The sequence below is a fragment of the Colletes latitarsis genome, chromosome 7 (assembly GCF_051014445.1).
Source record: "Colletes latitarsis isolate SP2378_abdomen chromosome 7, iyColLati1, whole genome shotgun sequence".
NCBI classification, from domain to species: Eukaryota; Metazoa; Arthropoda; class Insecta; order Hymenoptera; family Colletidae; genus Colletes; species Colletes latitarsis.
Window position 1 is genome coordinate 17,782,153 of NC_135140.1, and position 17,220 is coordinate 17,799,372.

A 17,220-nucleotide genomic window follows, 5' to 3' on the forward strand; every position below is an offset into this window, starting at 1 on the left:
AAACCAGTCTGTACGTCCACGTGTCGCCGCTGATCCAAGCTGTGCAGAACGGAACAATGCACGAGGCTCGATCGAAAAGTGAGGTTATGACGCTAGGTGAAATTTCGATTTTCCATCTTCGATACGAACGAGTCAACGCAAGCGTCGAAATGACTAAAAAACTTGCAAAGTAAAGTAGATCGAAAGGTATCCTAGAGTCTAAAGGACGAATTATTATGCGTTACAGTGACAACCGCGGTGAAACAGCTTTCCGAAACGTATTTCCGCCAAGCATGCGCCGAACAGGGAAACGACGAAGGATAAATAACTCGTTTCAAGGTAAGTTCGCGTGGTGTCTAAATATAAATTCGTAACAAATCAATATTAACACACAAGCCGCGGTATTCAATGGACATTTAACAGATACGCGAACGTTTTACAAACGTGCGTTAGCACGTTGACGAAACGTGACCGTGCCATTCACGCAACCTTCGTCGTTAATCCCACGAATTTGTTTCTGGAAACAAGTCTCGCGTCGAGTGTACGGAACGAACTTCAAATCGCGAGGAATGACTATGCGATATTAATCCGGCCGTTTATGGTACAAAGGTTAATAAATAAACGAGAAGCGAATTGATTCCACGAGATACTTTAACGAGGTACTTGTTGATGTCGCTTCCAGCATCGCGGCGATTATTTTAATTCTATTTGCACGGCGATACGGCCCGAATAAACCACTTTGCAATTGGCCCGACTTCGATCGTCGTTTAGTATTTCCAAGGAAACGTTCGTGCAGATTGGTTTGGTGTAAAGAGATGGCGGTTACGTAAGGTCGTTTCTATCGAGAAATTTTTTTAATCGCTTATTTTTTCTTCTGAATAAATATTTCATTCTCCGTGCATAGTGGTTTTTATTTTTCTTTCAAACGTCAGTAACCCGTTACTCGTAGATGGCGCTAACGCGGACTTCATTACTAGAATTTCCGTTGAAAGATTTTACTACGCTTCGATCGCCTTATTTACAATACTCTGACCTTTTGGCTGCCTCTTCCTTTCTTCGTTCATAGAAGGAATACTAAACTTTAAATACAATATACCCCAACGCCACGTACATCTTTCAACACACGAGGATGAGTGTCGTTAAATTGCTACAGTGCAAGGGGAGTCGCATTAAAATTCCACTGCACACAAGTGGTAATGGCGTTGTTCGAATCCAAATAAACTGCGTTCGCCTCACGCAGTGTAACCACGATAGACGTCCGGTTAGGTTAGCAATGAGTTTAAAATTCTGGCGAATTTCGTCTTCTTTGTAGCTCTTACCACACTGAAATTACGTGGTAATAATAAATACATTAATAAATTATGGATAGCTACCAAATGATATTTTTACGAGGAACTCAATCGAGGAAAAATTATTTTCGAAAATAATTTCTATCCTCGGTGGTAAATGGTGGTTAAGAATTTGTCGCGAATCGGGATTTAAAGTAGCCAACGTGTCCCCAGAGCCGACGATCTAAGATTACACAACCAGATGTACGACGCCTCGTACACACTGTTAACAAAACAGGCGGCGAGCAATATGGAAGGCATAATTGTAGCCGTGGAGATAGCTCGAGTCAGGTATGACATAATACGCGGGCGTATTACATGTCTAACAGGTGCAACGTGTCTCTCGTTGCATCGAGACGCGGAGAAAAAGAAAAAAAATGCACGCAGCGAACAGATTCGAAGACGGGGGAGGGAGATCGGGTGCTCCATCTTTTCCGGTTATCGGTGGCCGACTAGACGACGCATTATACGTTTCAGAAACGTCCAATATATTTCTATCGCAAACAGCGGCGTTGTCGAGCAACGAGTATCGCCCGGAAATATCTATAAATTTATTACGAGGCTGGCAAACGCGATGTTTGCGGAACAAAGCTGATGTTATTTATCACTTTCGATTCAGGGCCCTGAAAATGGCTACTCCCGGAGACGCTCATCGATCGATTTCGTACTTCCAAATACGTGCTTTCGACTCGAATGAAAAACTCAGATATTTACGGTATAGTAGAGACTTTTTGACTCATTTTTGTTTCCATAGCAATAAAAGTAGTCGAAAAAATAGCGTAGCAGAATTATTCTTTTTGCAGCTTTTGAAGACCAACGATAAGGTGTTAATTATTTACTATGTGTGTACACAATTTCATAATACTATGACATTTTTAGAAGAAAATTTTTAGGAGAATTTCTAATAAATTCAAAAAATTCTCTAAATTGAAACTGCATATTGTTTTAATTGGTTTTGTAAAAACCGCTGCAACTGTGACTTTCGAATTTATTATGCAATAGTTAGATCGCGGTAGTTTAAATGTCCTCGGACCCGGAACGGATTGAGTTCGCGTTTCAAGAGACTGGTATCCGTAATCTGTCTTCCATGCGCCGCGAAGAAAATCGGATTCATCGAAAACAGACTGGTTTTGGGGCGTTCCATAACGGGTTTCTGCCCCGTAACAGTTGCATTATCCGCCGACTCGGATTTCTTTTCCGTTGTGCCCGTATGTCCTTCGTGCGCTCAATGCAACCACAACTGGCCCAGCGAACTGGACCCAATTATATGCACCGTCTCTTCCTCGGATGAAAAAAGTCTCCACACGACCGGTACACGTTACCCGGATCGATGTCCAACGTGTCCAGTATTTTTATATTAGATTACTAATGGGTTTTAAGTATAGGTAATTTGTCGTTCCTGAATTTGATTTTAGAACGTAGAATCGCCCCTTAAAAAACTGCCTACGCGTTAAGAACAAATGATAACGGTTTAATCTTATTTTCAAATAAAGTAACGTGATAGCTCTTTTGAGAACAAAGGAAAAGTAATTCGTTATCTGCGACTCGAGTTTCTTTTCCGTCTCGCGCGCGTTCGCCATATGTCCTTCGAGAGACCGGTGCGACACAACACAACTGGCCCTGCGAACTGGACCCAATTATATGCACCGCTTCTCTCGCTTCTTTCTTCGAGATCAACCGTTCGGAGAAGAATGCGGATGAGAAAGTACGCACACGGTCGACGCGTGTTGCCCAGATCGACGTCCAATATATATGTACGCATATAAACCGCGAGGAGAGGGGAAAAAACAGGAATAAAAACCGCACAATGTGGCGAGCGATCGAGTCCTCGGATTTCTTACGCCAATGCGCGGGGCTTCACCGACGGAACACCGGGGATCCGAATCTCTACATTCGATTGAAATAATTAACCTTTTCGATCGAATCGACGGAAATCGTTTTTCTGTTTTGCAATCTTAAAAAACAGGGAAGTCTGAATATGTCGGTATACAGGGTGTTCGGCCACCCCTCAATCGAGAAATTAAAATTCTTGATTTTCGTCTTATTTTGGCCTCTAGAATTTTCCATTAAAATTTTTACCAGAGGTGGCCGAACACCCTGTACAATGCAAACTGATGCATATAGTTTTGGATAAATTGTAAAGGTAAAATATACTGGAATTATTGCATAATTCTATAGGTATACATGTCTACATAATACGCGTATTCGAATATGTATGATAAATCACAATATTATTGACTTTCAAATATGATATGCACATACATTATCGTCAAGGACGAGAGAGATAATATCGAAATAAGAAATAAAATGGAAAATAAAAGGTACGAATGCACAAAATAATAAGATACGTACATAGATTATCGACGCGTTCGATCTGAATTGTAGATATTTTACTATTTCAATATTACTATTTCAAATTCCATCGTTCAAATCGATTATTCGAAGTTAAAAATCCTTCGAACGGAGCTATAGATTTGTGAACAAATAATTTTAAATATCTTTGAACGCCCTCTGTTGGTAAGATAATGACGGTGCTCCCTGTGGAACAGTATTATCTGCCGATGGCAATAAATATCATATGAAATATTATATAACGTTTAGAATAGTAATTTAACACAATTTTATACTACGAGGAGAATTTATTTCCTCTGTTCAGCAATAAATTATCGAAACTATCGATCGTGCTCAATTGTTTATGCACCAATAAGGAAAACACTTTCAGCGGTTTATCATCTGACAAAGATAATGGATACCTAGCGCGCGAAAATATCATAAATTATTCTGATAAACATCATGTATTGAAAAGTTATGTAACAAATATAGCAAAATATCGTAACGTACAATTTTTGCTGTTGAAGTCTCGAAATCTTTGAATATCGAGACGCGTAATAACGCGCGATGCTCTGATAAAATTTCAAGTTTTCTCAGAAAAGGAAACTTCACGAGGAAAAATATTATTCAACACTTTTGATTTATTTTTAGACAGGGAATGTTACTTCCTGGTCGGATGTGCTACGAAACTCACCACATCCTGTATATGTATATACCCATCGAAGGAAGACATACAAAGTGAGTCGTCTGCTCCGGAAACTTCAAATAATCTTTTCACGAATAATTATTTCGAAGTTTCAAGTATCTAATAATATCGGAACACTTGTAGAACATACGTTAAAAATTATATAAAACCCTGTTCGTTGCTTTCTACTCTTTATTCGGAATAAGATTTAGTTACATTCTTGCAACCAACGGTTTAAGTGCAAGAGACTTATCTTAATACTTCCGAAACCAAACCGCGTTGACCGTTGTTTAAGGGATAGATAATTATTTTCTAAGCTGTACCCATTTAATGGCACCGGATGACGCATATCTGCGTCATTCAGATTCTTTGCCAGGGCACGGATGACGCATATATGCGTCATGAGAAGGAAAAGGATATACAAATTCGATAGTTGAGAAAACAAAACGAAATGGCGAATTTCATTTCATGAAAATGGCATTTTTCGAAAATTGTCTGAATGTCGAATAATTCTAAACGACGAAACAAGTAAAAAATGTGCAATACAAATTTTCCGTTCGACCGATCGTTTCCAAGAAAAACGACTTCGAAGGTCATAGAGCAGTAATTCTTATGGGGAACCACCGAAACGTTGGCGCCGTATGCGCACGCATATGCAATAGTTTTCCGAATTCGATTTCCTTAAGAGGCAAGGCCCGTACGAAAAATATGTATCGTACAGTTTTGGCTCATTTTTTCACAAGAAATCATCTACCACACGCGATAAGTTATTTTTCAAAAAAATTTTATCTTGTTTTTAATGGCTTTCGACACTGGTCATTAGTCGGGGACCTACAATTTCAAGATTTTAGTAATGATTTCAGGGGAAATATTAGATCATTAACCACCATAGTCATTATGAGCGATCAAAAAGCAACCAATGCTCTTTTACGACATCCAACAATGCACGGTTAACTTTTACACGATTTGGGACTCCCTTTACGTTTCTGCTGGGTCAGGTTTCGTTGAACTCGAGACTCCGGAAGGAACGAAAAGGGGGGCGATGAATCGTGGAAAGTTAACCGTGCACTATTGTACTATCATCAACAAAAACTAAATGTGACATAGTATGGGCGATATTTGATACAAATTTGTGCAACACGGGACTAAAGAATGATCTATAACTTTGCACTGCCGCGGATGAAGTTATAATCTATTGTACGCGTCGTGACGAGCGTCGAATATATCGGACATCGGCGGTTTGGGGTAAAGTAACGCGTCCGTACCTCTATTGAATTTGTCCTCGTAGTCATCGGAAACTGGCTCGCTGGAGTCCCTGACGTCGAGGCTGTGGATGGCCTTGGCGAGACAGTAACTGGCCGATCCATACTTCCTTTCTTCGGTGACGATCGTTTCCTCAACGGCTGTCTCCACGTCGCTGCCGTCCTCGAAGTAGCCGCTCTCGTGTTCTGGATTTTTCATGGTGGTCGGCGACGCGCAACACTTCAGCATATCGCGGGCAGACCCGCCGGGGTTTTTTGCACGCGTGCGGCGTCACTGCATAACGCGACGACGACGAGGAACGCGTTAACCGAGTGACCGTTGCATGGTCGTCTCCGCCACGGTTCTCGTTCTTGTCCGATTTTCTTCCTCCGTCCTCTCCCCTCGTCTTCACCGTGGTCCGCGCGGAATTTGATTTCCTTCGCGACTCGGCGAGGGCCTTGTCGATCCTTCGACACAAACAACAACGTCTCGACTCAGTATCTCGTCGATTCTCGGGACTTTTCCCCCCCGGGGGGTCACAACTCTGGCGCAAGGAATTCAGTTCAAGCGACTGCATCTCTACGTCCCACCATAATGGTAGAGCCGAACTCGATTGGCCGCTCAAGGCCACTCCCACAAACGTGAATCACGGTTACTGGAACCGCTACGGGGTCACTCGAAAACACGAATTGCTGTATCTCTCTTTGAGTTGCCGGGCGAGGAAAGCGAATGGGAACGTCAACAGTGAATCAACAGTGAATCAACAGTCTTCCATTGAAAAGTGGAAGATTTTATCGTTTTCGTTATATCTTCGCGAAAGTATTACAGATGGATTGGCGAGACTCTCCCGGTTAAAATGAGTCCAAACACGACCTAGTTTGTACTGTTTTTAATTATAGATAACCTAAAAATTTTGTAATTACGTGTAACTAAAAATGGTCCGAATGGGGTCGTGTTTGGATTCATTTTCATTGGGAGAACCCTATCAATTCGTTAATAGTATTGCCATAAAGATATAACGAAAAATAATAAATTTTACAGGGTGTTCCAGTAATCGTAATATAACTGAATCTACACACGTGAATGATGAAAAGCGTAGGACGATAAATGATAGATTTTCAAAGTTATTTAATCGATAACGAAAAGTCGTAAAAACAAATTTATTCCAAATAATAAATAATTCAAACGAATAATTGGTGTTTGCTGCATCGGATAAATCTTCGGAGAAGAGTTTCTCGAATGTAATTTATTTGATTATATTATAATAATTTGTTTTACAGATTCTGTAATTTCTAACCTTTAATCTTGTTCTTATCCTTGCAGATTTAAATTATAGAGGCCAAAATAAGACGAAAATCAAGAATACCAATTTGTTGAATGAGGTTTCGTTAAGAAGTTATTAACGTTTAAAGTTCCGCAAGTACTGAATTTTTTTCTCGAAAGTGAGTAGGATTTCGAGGGTATGTCTATTCACCAAAAATGATTGTAATTGACCCCCGTAACCGAAAATAATTTTTTCAGAACGATTTGAAATTTTTGAATTTAATCGTTAATAACTTTGTAACGAAGCCTCCATCAACAAATTGGTATTCTTGATTTTCGTCTTATTTTGGCTTCTAGAATCTCTCATTAAAGTTTTTCCCAGGAGTAGCCGAACACCCTGTATTATACGACCTAAAGAGGATTTCAACGATTACTGAGACACCTTGTACAAACTAGGGTAGATGATTCGATGTAAAAATTGTCACTCGAAACTAGGAATTACTATAGTGGAACAATGAAGTAACGTAGTGGGAATATAACACCTCAGTGACCTTGAGCGGCTAATTGATTTTAATGAATGGTAATATTTGCTAATACTTATATTCAGTACGTTTGAAGCATTTCTCGAAAATCTACCGTAAACAACGCTTTTGTGCTGCACGTTGCAATCAACACGTGGAAGAATTGAACATTATCGATTGCTCTGGCTATAAGTTTGATACCACCTGAGGTTTCAATATGCAATAAATAAACAACTATAACTGACATTTAGCGATATTCGACCATACACGTCGTTTCTATCGTTGCTTTAAAGTACATAGAAGCCACAATAACAAATTCTATTTCTGCGTATACTTTCGACTTGTTTTTAAACAAATAATAATAACGCGTCTCTACTGTACCAATATTGTATACAACAAAAAGTGAGGTATTCAGAAGAAAAAAAAACTACAAACTGCCCACATGTTGTTAAACATCCTCTACGCTACTGATAACCGAACCTCGTATATAAGTATAATAAGTATGCAATGTGTGAATATTTTCGAAACTTTTAGTACGGCCCACGTATCGTACGATTTTCATTCAAAGTGGCCACAAACTTACGATTCACGGACAAACGTCGAATATGCACGCCTACGTTGCACCAGTCGCGTAAACAATGCGCTTTATCGGAGATAAAATTATTTCAAACGCGTCAGGCGGAAAACATGCGCGTCATTCCGCGGTATTTTGTTCCGGAAAACAGCGAACGCCTAGCAGCGTTGTCTACGGTAAACAATTCCCTAAAGGTCGAACGCTCTTTGCGAACACGTTGGACAGTAACATAAGAAATGGCCGTTCCCAAACAGTTTCCTAACCTTTACACGCGCGAAAGAACTACCACTTTAAGGTAAACGTATCGATAACTGACTGCCATAATACTTCAAGGCAATATATCATGAATATTACGCATAACGTTAATGTTACTCTAAATATTTTGCATAGAACGAGTCATCTATGCGATTAAATAATATAAATTAGTCAAAATATTGAGACGCCATTTGTTCTGGTCAGTTAATTGGTACGTTTACCTTATCTAGAATGTTTCTTTTTATCATTGGATCGAGGATCCGATCGTCGATTCTTTCGTTGACCTGCCCTTCTTCGCGATGACACTAAATCACGTGTCACGTACACGATGATAACAACTAGCATTACTAATCTAACCTCAACGAGCTGTACCTTTCGTCGACTACGTATTTAAAATGTCTCGACGCGTATTTAGGTTTTTAAAAAACTACAAGTTAAAAATGAAAATTGAGTTGAGATTTGTATAACGAAAATAGAGCCTCGTGTGACTGTCGGTAAAACAGTCTAACCTCAAATAACGAACACACTGATTCGCAGGGCTGTTTTGTTACGGAAACGGACATTTCTCGTGTATTACAACCCAATAAAGAGAATATTATTGCTGGTCATGGAGAATTCCCTCGGTTTTTGTTCCCTAGGAGCAAAGTTTCGTTCGTTCGATCCCGGGACTCGTAAAACCGATCGTGTTTTTCACGTATCGTACTTAACTGTCCGTTCGACGGCAGATAAGAACTGGTCGATAAGTGTTTCACTTCGTTCCTCTAATATCTAATGTACCATGTACGCTGGAGGTCTTGGAAATCGGATAACCGGATGTCCGGGTAAGAACTACCTTGAACGATTAGTAGCCGGGTAATACAATTATGATTCGTTAAACGTATAAGTAGGTACTTGTATAATTAACCTATAAAACGTAGTTAATTAATTATAGATGTGTCTATGTATCGGCTGTAACAGCTTAACTAAGAGAAAACTTTTTCTACCGCTGAAAATTACACGACCTCGCTAAGAGTATAATTTATACTTCATATTATGACTCTATAATGGTATACTTTTATTACAGTACAGTACTAAGGTTCAGTACGGTAGCGTTTCTCAAACTTCATATTATAAAAGTATCAAACATTAAGTATTGAATTAAATATAATTGAAAGTATCGCTTCTTCCCCTGGTGTTTGGTTCACTCTGCTGAATCGATCAAGGGCGCGACAATTATTTTAAGCTAATACTAATGCCAATAATACTGTTACATACAATGACTATAATGGTAATAAATATAAATGCTCGAACGATTAAAATTAAAATGTCGAAAGGAGTCGCTCGAAATAAATGAATATGGTAGTTTCGTTTTTTCCACTTAAAATAAATAACTATTGAGCAAAATCTAAAAGTATCTTTTCACGTCATCGTATAATTTTATACGAAGGTAAACAATATGCATTTTTAATCTAAAAAGTAAAGTTCTAACTTTATTCGATAAACGAATAAAGTGCTCTGTATTATTCGAATAAAACGTTGCTATCTTTGCATGGAGCATAGTCAACGTAAAGGCACACTGAGAATCACTGTTTCAAGCTGAAAGCGGTGACTAAGTCGTCGTGAGCGTTCATGGAAATATCTCGAAAGGGATTGTTCAAAAATGCATGTCATTTAGCTCACGGAATTCATCTTGAGTCGCATAATAAATACAGTCGAATCGACTAAAAATGTACGAAGGTGAATTTATTAAAAAATCAAGGTGACCTTGAAGATTCTACGGCTAATAGTCTGAAAGAAGATTCGACTCCACTAGTCGGGTTTCCCCTCCGCACTAAACGACTTTCCTTATATCTTAGATAGCCTAACTACACAGCAATTGAGTGTATACATCGAACGAAACACTGTTAATAGAATTACGCCTGTATCGGGTTAACCGTAACCGTGTTATACGTGCAACCCGGCTACCAATCGAACAATCGTTTACCAACCGGTCAATATATTTGCGTATATCCGATGGGGAACCGGTTAAATCGATATCGCCCAGCGTACACGCTACTTATTTTCGCCTCGATTTTCTCGTCTTACGTCGATCGTGCCCCTCGTGACGCAACCGACGACGCGGCGAGGCTCGAAAGCAACCTATATTCTTCTTTCTCTCTTTTTTTTTTCTCTTTTTGTTCACACCGCGAAAAACGTGTATCAAAAGTCGTGTCGCAATCCCTTTCTCTGGTTATGCAGTCGTGTTCCAATTCCTTCGCCGAGTCAGGCAAAAGTGTCGGCTCGAACGAAACGGATTGGCATCGTTATCCTACTGACACACTTAAGTCGCGTACCTTGTACGGAGAGCACAGCCTCGGCCTTGGCCACCTTTGCGAATATATCCGATCTGTCTCGCCTCGCTTCAGGAAGAACACCAAACGCGCACGTATTCTCCCACGAAACCAGTGTGCCACGTGTTCCGCCGTGCCAAGCAGCACGGTGTCCCTTCGTTCAAACCGATCGAACCGCCCCGAAACGGAACGAAGGGCTTCGCGTTGGTATTTATTTTTAAATACTCAATCGGACACCACGTTCGTACCCCTGGGTCCGCGTACACGTAAGTTTCCACTAGGTGTACCACCGTTGGAGCATATGGTTTCGCGAGGCGACCGCTAATGGACCGCCTTGCACGTCGCAAAAACGTTGCACTTGAAACGCGACGGGCCCGCGGCGCGTTTAAGCTGTCACGACGCGTATTCGCGCGACACACGTTGCCTCTTGGCTTTTCGACGTCGCGCGAACGATATTAACCGCCGTGCACCTCGTGAAATATCGAAGCGTGACTTTTTGAAAAGTCCCTTCGCGACGGCTCGTTCCACTTTCACTCGGTGGGAACACGTTGCACAGCCACAAACACGGTGGGTACGGTGTTACGACGTGCGCGCACAAAGCTCTCTGTGTTGTGTACGCGCACAGAGTGTGAGATGAGGCGCGCACGATAACAAGACACACGATGCGCACCGGGCCGAGTCTCGCAGTCGACTGACGCCCGCCCCCCACTACGGAGCCGACGAGTCACCCTTCACCGGCGACTAACAGCTGATTTGGAAAACACCGAGACCCGCCCACTAACGGATCAAGCGTACCCGGTGCCCGACTCGTTGCGTAATACTGGCTAATCTTATTTCCCGATTCCACAAGAATCGAATTAACCGTTTCCTAGGTGTACACTCGCGGAAAAACGTATCCTACAGCTTTGTTTCCATTTACAACGCAGCGGTGTTTAAAAATTCAAATTTAAGTAATATTGTTCGATTATCGTAATGACGCTTTCTTCTAACTGATATAGTGTAACGATACACATTGAAGTCCACGGTACAATGACCAAACTACTGCTCCTTTTGTGCGAGAGCTCAAATCCCATTCGGATTTGTCTTATTTTAATCTTTTACGTTTGTATAATAAGTTATTCTTCGTATGGCAATATACGTACACTACGTATGCAATAAAGCCGTATAATAATAACATAGTGCGAGAAATTGTATACTTACATACAACGGTTACGCTTCCTATATTTCTCGAGACTTCTTGAATAAGTAAGGACGGTTATAAAGGGGGTTTATGTTTATTGTTGAAGTTTTTCGTGCACGTGTGTTTCTTTTTTTACGTGACGAATAACTGTGTTTCGATGGTACAAAAAATCGTTGCAGCGTGATCGAAGAAAATCCGAACATCGTGAATCGTATGTATCGTGTCCCCTCCGAATCGTGTTCCCCTACCATGTGTTGTAACTTAAGTGGCTAGATAATGTTGGCTAAGGATAAGGAAAGAGTATCGTAGTTGGGCAACACTGAAGAGAGTTCGAAGTACTATGGTAGAGGCATGCGCCTTCGAAGAACACGAGCAACGTTTATGATTCATGGTATATGTACGCGTATCGTTAGGACCCACATCATTCGTGCGTTACGGCATACCATTAATTACTATAAATATTCATGGACGAATAGGCTTATATATATATAATGCGACGATAACTCAAGATATAGGATAAAAGACCTAATTATCGTCATTCGAACGATCGACTATGACTTCGTTGCACTGTTTTTATTATTTATTTATCAAAAACGTGTATTTTCTTGTATCTGTTATTATTCGATGTCTCTATTGCAAAAAAAAAATAATACGACTCTAAAAATCTCTATTTTCGTTTATATATTCAATAATTATGAAAAAACAATGTGGAAGCTATTACCGTCATCCCTAATGCAATTATTGTTACCCGATCGAATACTGTGAAGGTAAAAGACCCATTAACAAACGATATTTGGCAATACTTTAGTGTTGTTTATAGAACATTACATAAAAAAATATTATGCAATATGTAAAATTTTTATTGAAAAATAAAATAGCTAGAATGACGGTAATTGGGTTTTTTACCTTAATTGATACAAATTAAAAACTAACATACACGAACCATGTCGGTAGATATATATCGATCGTTGATAAACGAAATGCCGATTCGATCGATAAAGCTGCGCCTCCGTCGATAATTAATCGCACGCATTAATGCACATGCACGGAGACGGAAATGTAAACACTAAATGCAATTATTTATTTTTAAATGTATCGTGACCGTTTCCTTGTATGTTGTTATTGTGCCTCGAGTTAAGGAGAATCCCATTAATAGGATATCATAGGCAGATAATTAAATTACAATCGAACTTCTATGATACAACAATGTTAACCTCGAAAGTCTTTGGGTTGAAAATTTGTTAGTTACGAATGCAATTTTCCCGAAACATTGCGAATACTTCATAACTATTACGCAATAACTATTACATGATGTACGAATTACCACATTTTTCGTTCTCTCTTTCTTCAAAGAAAACATTTTCAACAATATTCAGAAGCAGTTCTGATATATGTAGTTTTTTAAATCAATAAATTAAATAATAAATAAGGTACATGCATTCAATCAATTCAAAGTATAAAGGAAGGTTACGCTAACCCATTATATATAAAATTATCTTTCTTTAAATTGCAATTGGGATACTCAAGTAAATTTTAGTCCCGGTAAAAAAATGGTTCCAACAGTTCTAATAGGTTAATAAAATATGACTAACATGTAATGTACATTACAAAAATCTAATTGTAAAAGACAGGAGATTTACTTTAAACTCTCTTGTTTGTGCCAATAAAGGGTGGTAAGCATTTCATTACTATAGTTGTGTGATTCTATTTCATTAATCAATAAATAGGAGCTAATGTTGCATGCAACCTTCTGGCCATTAAATTTAGAAATTCACACGCATGTATTGTTTCTGTTGTCTGGAAACTGTGTGTACAAATTTTTCCTTTGCTTACAGAAAAGAAAGATGTTTGCATTCTTATCAGGATATTACAAACTTAAAATATATTTTCCATAATTTTCACATTCAATCATCTAATAAAACAATTTTGTGTCAACTGTAAAGAATAAAAATGATTTTAACATAACCTTGCACACCTATCAGTAAATCATATTATATAATCTTCAAACAGTAAGGAAAATTATGAAAAAAATTTATATAATATTTCCAACATAAAATACAATTCTAACCTGCTGCATAATTCTTCCATTATGCAGTTGATTGTGTATCTTTCAATGTACAAAGAGTAATTATTTAATTAAAACTTAATGGTTTTTAAATTTATTATCGTTTTTTCAAATTTTCTGATTCAATAGGGATTAGATCAGGAAATTGTATAAATGGTTGTAAGGTATTATACAATGATATAATAAGAATTTTTGGACAACCCATGCTTTGTGGTTTAGATTGTTGTCTTAATAAAACTTAAATCTTCCTCCAATTTTTGTGCTTGTAGCAAACTTCTCTAATCAGTGTTTTAAAATGTCAATATATTTGTCTTCGCCAAAAATGTTGAGAACAAATTTTAACTCACACACTCTGTGAAAAGGAATATACCTCGCATTGTTAGAAATCTACTATTGGGACTTACAATTTTCTCACTGCTTTGACTATACCCACACTTGTCCTCTTCCTTCCAGCTGTTATAGGAGTGTGTTTCTCCTCAAATAGGAGATAAATTGGAATTTCAAACAAACATTTCATCATTTTAAATTACTAATTAGCAAAGAGTGATACAAACATGGAGAGAGAGAGACTTAAGTTCTACTAGAGCTATGAAAAGAGTTTCACTAGAAAATTAACTCTTATCTAGGTCCTCTTAATGTTATTTTTAACTTGAGATAGCATACAGTTGGTATAAGAACAATGTTTATACATGTTTGTAAATTAGAAAAACGCGGTAAGCCGCAAAGGGAGACATTTCCTCGATTGGTTAGCAATATGTTAATATACACAGGATAGTGTCAAAACTATACTGTTATTCGAATATTTTCGTGATCGATTGTACGTAGCGGAAACTAATATTATCAATTATTGAAATGCCAATCGATTGTACGCTATCGTAATCGACGATAAGCAATTTATCTTTTCCATGATCGTGTCAAAACGTACGAGAAACATAATGCAACATACCAAATGTCAAGACATGGGTGACCGTTTGTTCTGTGCTGGTATTTCCAAGGATTTCCGAGGGTGGGGGTGGCGGTGGAAGTGGTGGCTGCATGGCGTTCTCCATTCCCCTCTTGACTGGTTAAACTTGGATGTCACTCGCGATGCAATCCAGTCTTCCTCAACGAAAACACATTTCGCGAAATGTACGGCTCGACGATTGCTCTTCTTCGTTCGCGAAACGTACGCGTCGACCGTACGCGACGTATACGCGCGACACAATTTCGTTGACAAGTACAATTAACGAATGTAATCGTATGTGCGTGCGTGCACGGAGACACCGATCGTACCGATCATTGAAAGAATCGACAAACGATCCGAAAAATTCGCGTCGACATCGTGTTTTACATGATTGCCACGATTTTTGTCCCGTCCGTGTTGACGGACAACGAAGACACGCACGTTTCGATACTGCGCATCCGCATCGCGCAATGAACGACACCGACTGCTTCGGTTGGTGCGTCAGTACTGTCGACCGATTACCGACCGTAGCAATAAGATGATGTCGGCGTACCGCCGCTATAGCAAAAGCATTCTTAATCATCCTCTATTATTAAATGCAATCTGTTCGGTTGAGAAACGAACGATCACTTTCTTCGTAAGATAATCACGAAGGAGGCGAATAATGGTTCACGATGCTTTACGAAATAAATAATAAATCGTTAAAAGTAAACAGTGACTTTATTTGTAATAACAAGTCTTTAACAATAGTAAGATGTTAATAAAAGTCATTGTCTAAGCCAGCGTCAATGAATTTATCGTAATTCTTAATAGCCTGAGTTCCTTACGCTGAATAATTAAATCGTTATCGTATATTGCTTAAAATGTAATTAGACGTTTTTCTGTAGATCGTATTTCTTTTTGTATCGAAACGAAAATGTGTAAACGACAAATGTCCGATTCGATCGTTACAATCGTACGATAAGAATTGTAATTTTCCGTTCTCGTTCACGCTTTAAAAATTAGAAACTTGCTAGGCATGATACTTTGAAAACACAAGTACTTAAATATTTCGTTGTATCGTAAATGATTGATAGAAATAAACGAATGATTAAATCTACACAGTTTTAGTGCGAGTGATGGGGCACATCGTGCATTTAAAATATGACAATCTCAATTGTTTTAGGTCAGATGTATCCCACCACTCGTATTAACGCTTATCTTAATGTTAACCTTCTGTATAGTGTAAAGAATCGAGTAGAATACGGCAATTTCAACGTCGAAACGAATTTTGAATTTCTCTTAAAATGATTTCTGAATTGTTACCATTTTGGACGAAATACTGGCACCACGTACTGATCGGTATTATTTCTTATAGTTTTTTAAAAATATTTTACAAAGTATCGAAGAAGAGCGCCCTTTTCATTAAAAATGACAAAAATAGATCTGAAATTTTAAATAATACTATGGAGCAGCTAGAAGGTAATACTTGACATTATTGCCACCAGATTTGAATTCGTGAAATTAGAATTGTTCAAAAACGTATTATAATTTAAAATACAAATTAATTTAACAGTAGGTCAAATCCATTTAATTTTATAGCTATATACTAATAGGTAATCCCAATAATAATTTATTCAAAATATATTTTAATAGAAATGAAACCAAACGTTATTACCTAATAATATTTAGACTCTAGCAAAGAAAGTTTAGAAGATAGCGAGGAACCTGTACTACCAAAAGACTTAGAACATATTCTGTACGAATATAAAAAATTCTCTGAAGCAGAGATACTCTGTAGAGCATCTGAATTTTATAAAATAGTAGCTGCTAGGAGAACTATAAGATTTTTCAGTCCAGACCCCGTACCAAAAGAAGTCATACGTGAGATAATAAAAGCTGCAGGTACAATATTATGTAATTACATTCACAATGCTATTTATATATCTAAGTCTGTTTTAGGCACTGCGCCTAGTGGTGCACATACAGAACCATGGACATTCGTAGCGGTATCAAACCAAAAGGTGAAGGAGCAAATAAGATGCATCGTAGAGAAAGAAGAAGAAATAAACTACAAACAAAGAATGGGAGTAAAGTGGACCACTGATTTACTTCCATTAAAAACTAATTGGATTAAAGAATATCTGACCACTGCTCCTTACTTGTTGCTCATATTTAAACAAACTTACGGAATTTTGCCCAATGGAAAAAGAAAAGTTCACTATTACAATGAAATAAGCACATCCATGGCATGTGGTATTCTCCTTACGGCTATACAGGTAATAATTGTTATAACACTATAATTTCTTATACCATGTACCCTACGAATAGTATGGATCTTAATACATGAACTTTAAAACTAGTATGCAGGTTTGGTAACTCTGACTTCTACTCCTTTAAATTGTGGACCTGCTATCCGCAACATTCTTGGACGTCCTCCTAATGAAAAGCTTGTTGTACTACTGCCAGTTGGATATCCAGCAAAGGATGCTACGGTGCCCGCTCTTCAACGAAAACCTCTATCTGATATTTTAGTCGAAATTGATTAACGCATACGTAATAACAA

At 38.4% G+C, this 17,220-nt stretch overlaps 2 protein-coding genes across 6 annotated transcripts in view; one reads left to right on the top strand and one right to left on the bottom strand.

Annotated features, from left to right (window-relative positions):
- Positions 1-15,168, bottom strand: part of LOC143343710 (ribosomal protein S6 kinase alpha-5) — a 36,261-nt gene extending 21,093 nt beyond the window's left edge. Inside the window, exons 1-2 of one of the 4 annotated variants that reach the window (XM_076768878.1) lie at positions 14,679-15,168; positions 5,589-6,032 (exon numbers count right to left, since the gene is read on the bottom strand). In XM_076768878.1, coding sequence (XP_076624993.1) covers positions 5,589-5,814 — 226 coding nt within the window. In that variant the 5' untranslated portion in view covers positions 5,815-6,032; positions 14,679-15,168. Of the gene's footprint in view, positions 1-5,588; positions 6,033-10,490; positions 11,307-14,678 lie in introns of those variants that run through there. The other 3 variants (XM_076768877.1, XM_076768879.1, XM_076768880.1) reach the window with 3 other exon arrangements.
- A 793-nt stretch (positions 15,169-15,961) lies between these two features.
- Positions 15,962-17,203, top strand: Iyd (Iodotyrosine deiodinase). Of its 2 annotated transcripts, XM_076768894.1 has the most exons (4): positions 15,962-16,136; positions 16,347-16,559; positions 16,617-16,933; positions 17,018-17,203. In XM_076768894.1, exons 1-4 carry the CDS (start codon positions 15,962-15,964, stop codon positions 17,201-17,203), a joined length of 891 nt encoding a protein of 296 aa, XP_076625009.1. The 2 variants fall into 2 exon arrangements, with proteins under 2 accessions (XP_076625009.1, XP_076625008.1); XM_076768893.1 differs by having other exon boundaries at positions 16,347-16,933.
- Positions 17,204-17,220: the final 17 nt, after the last annotated feature.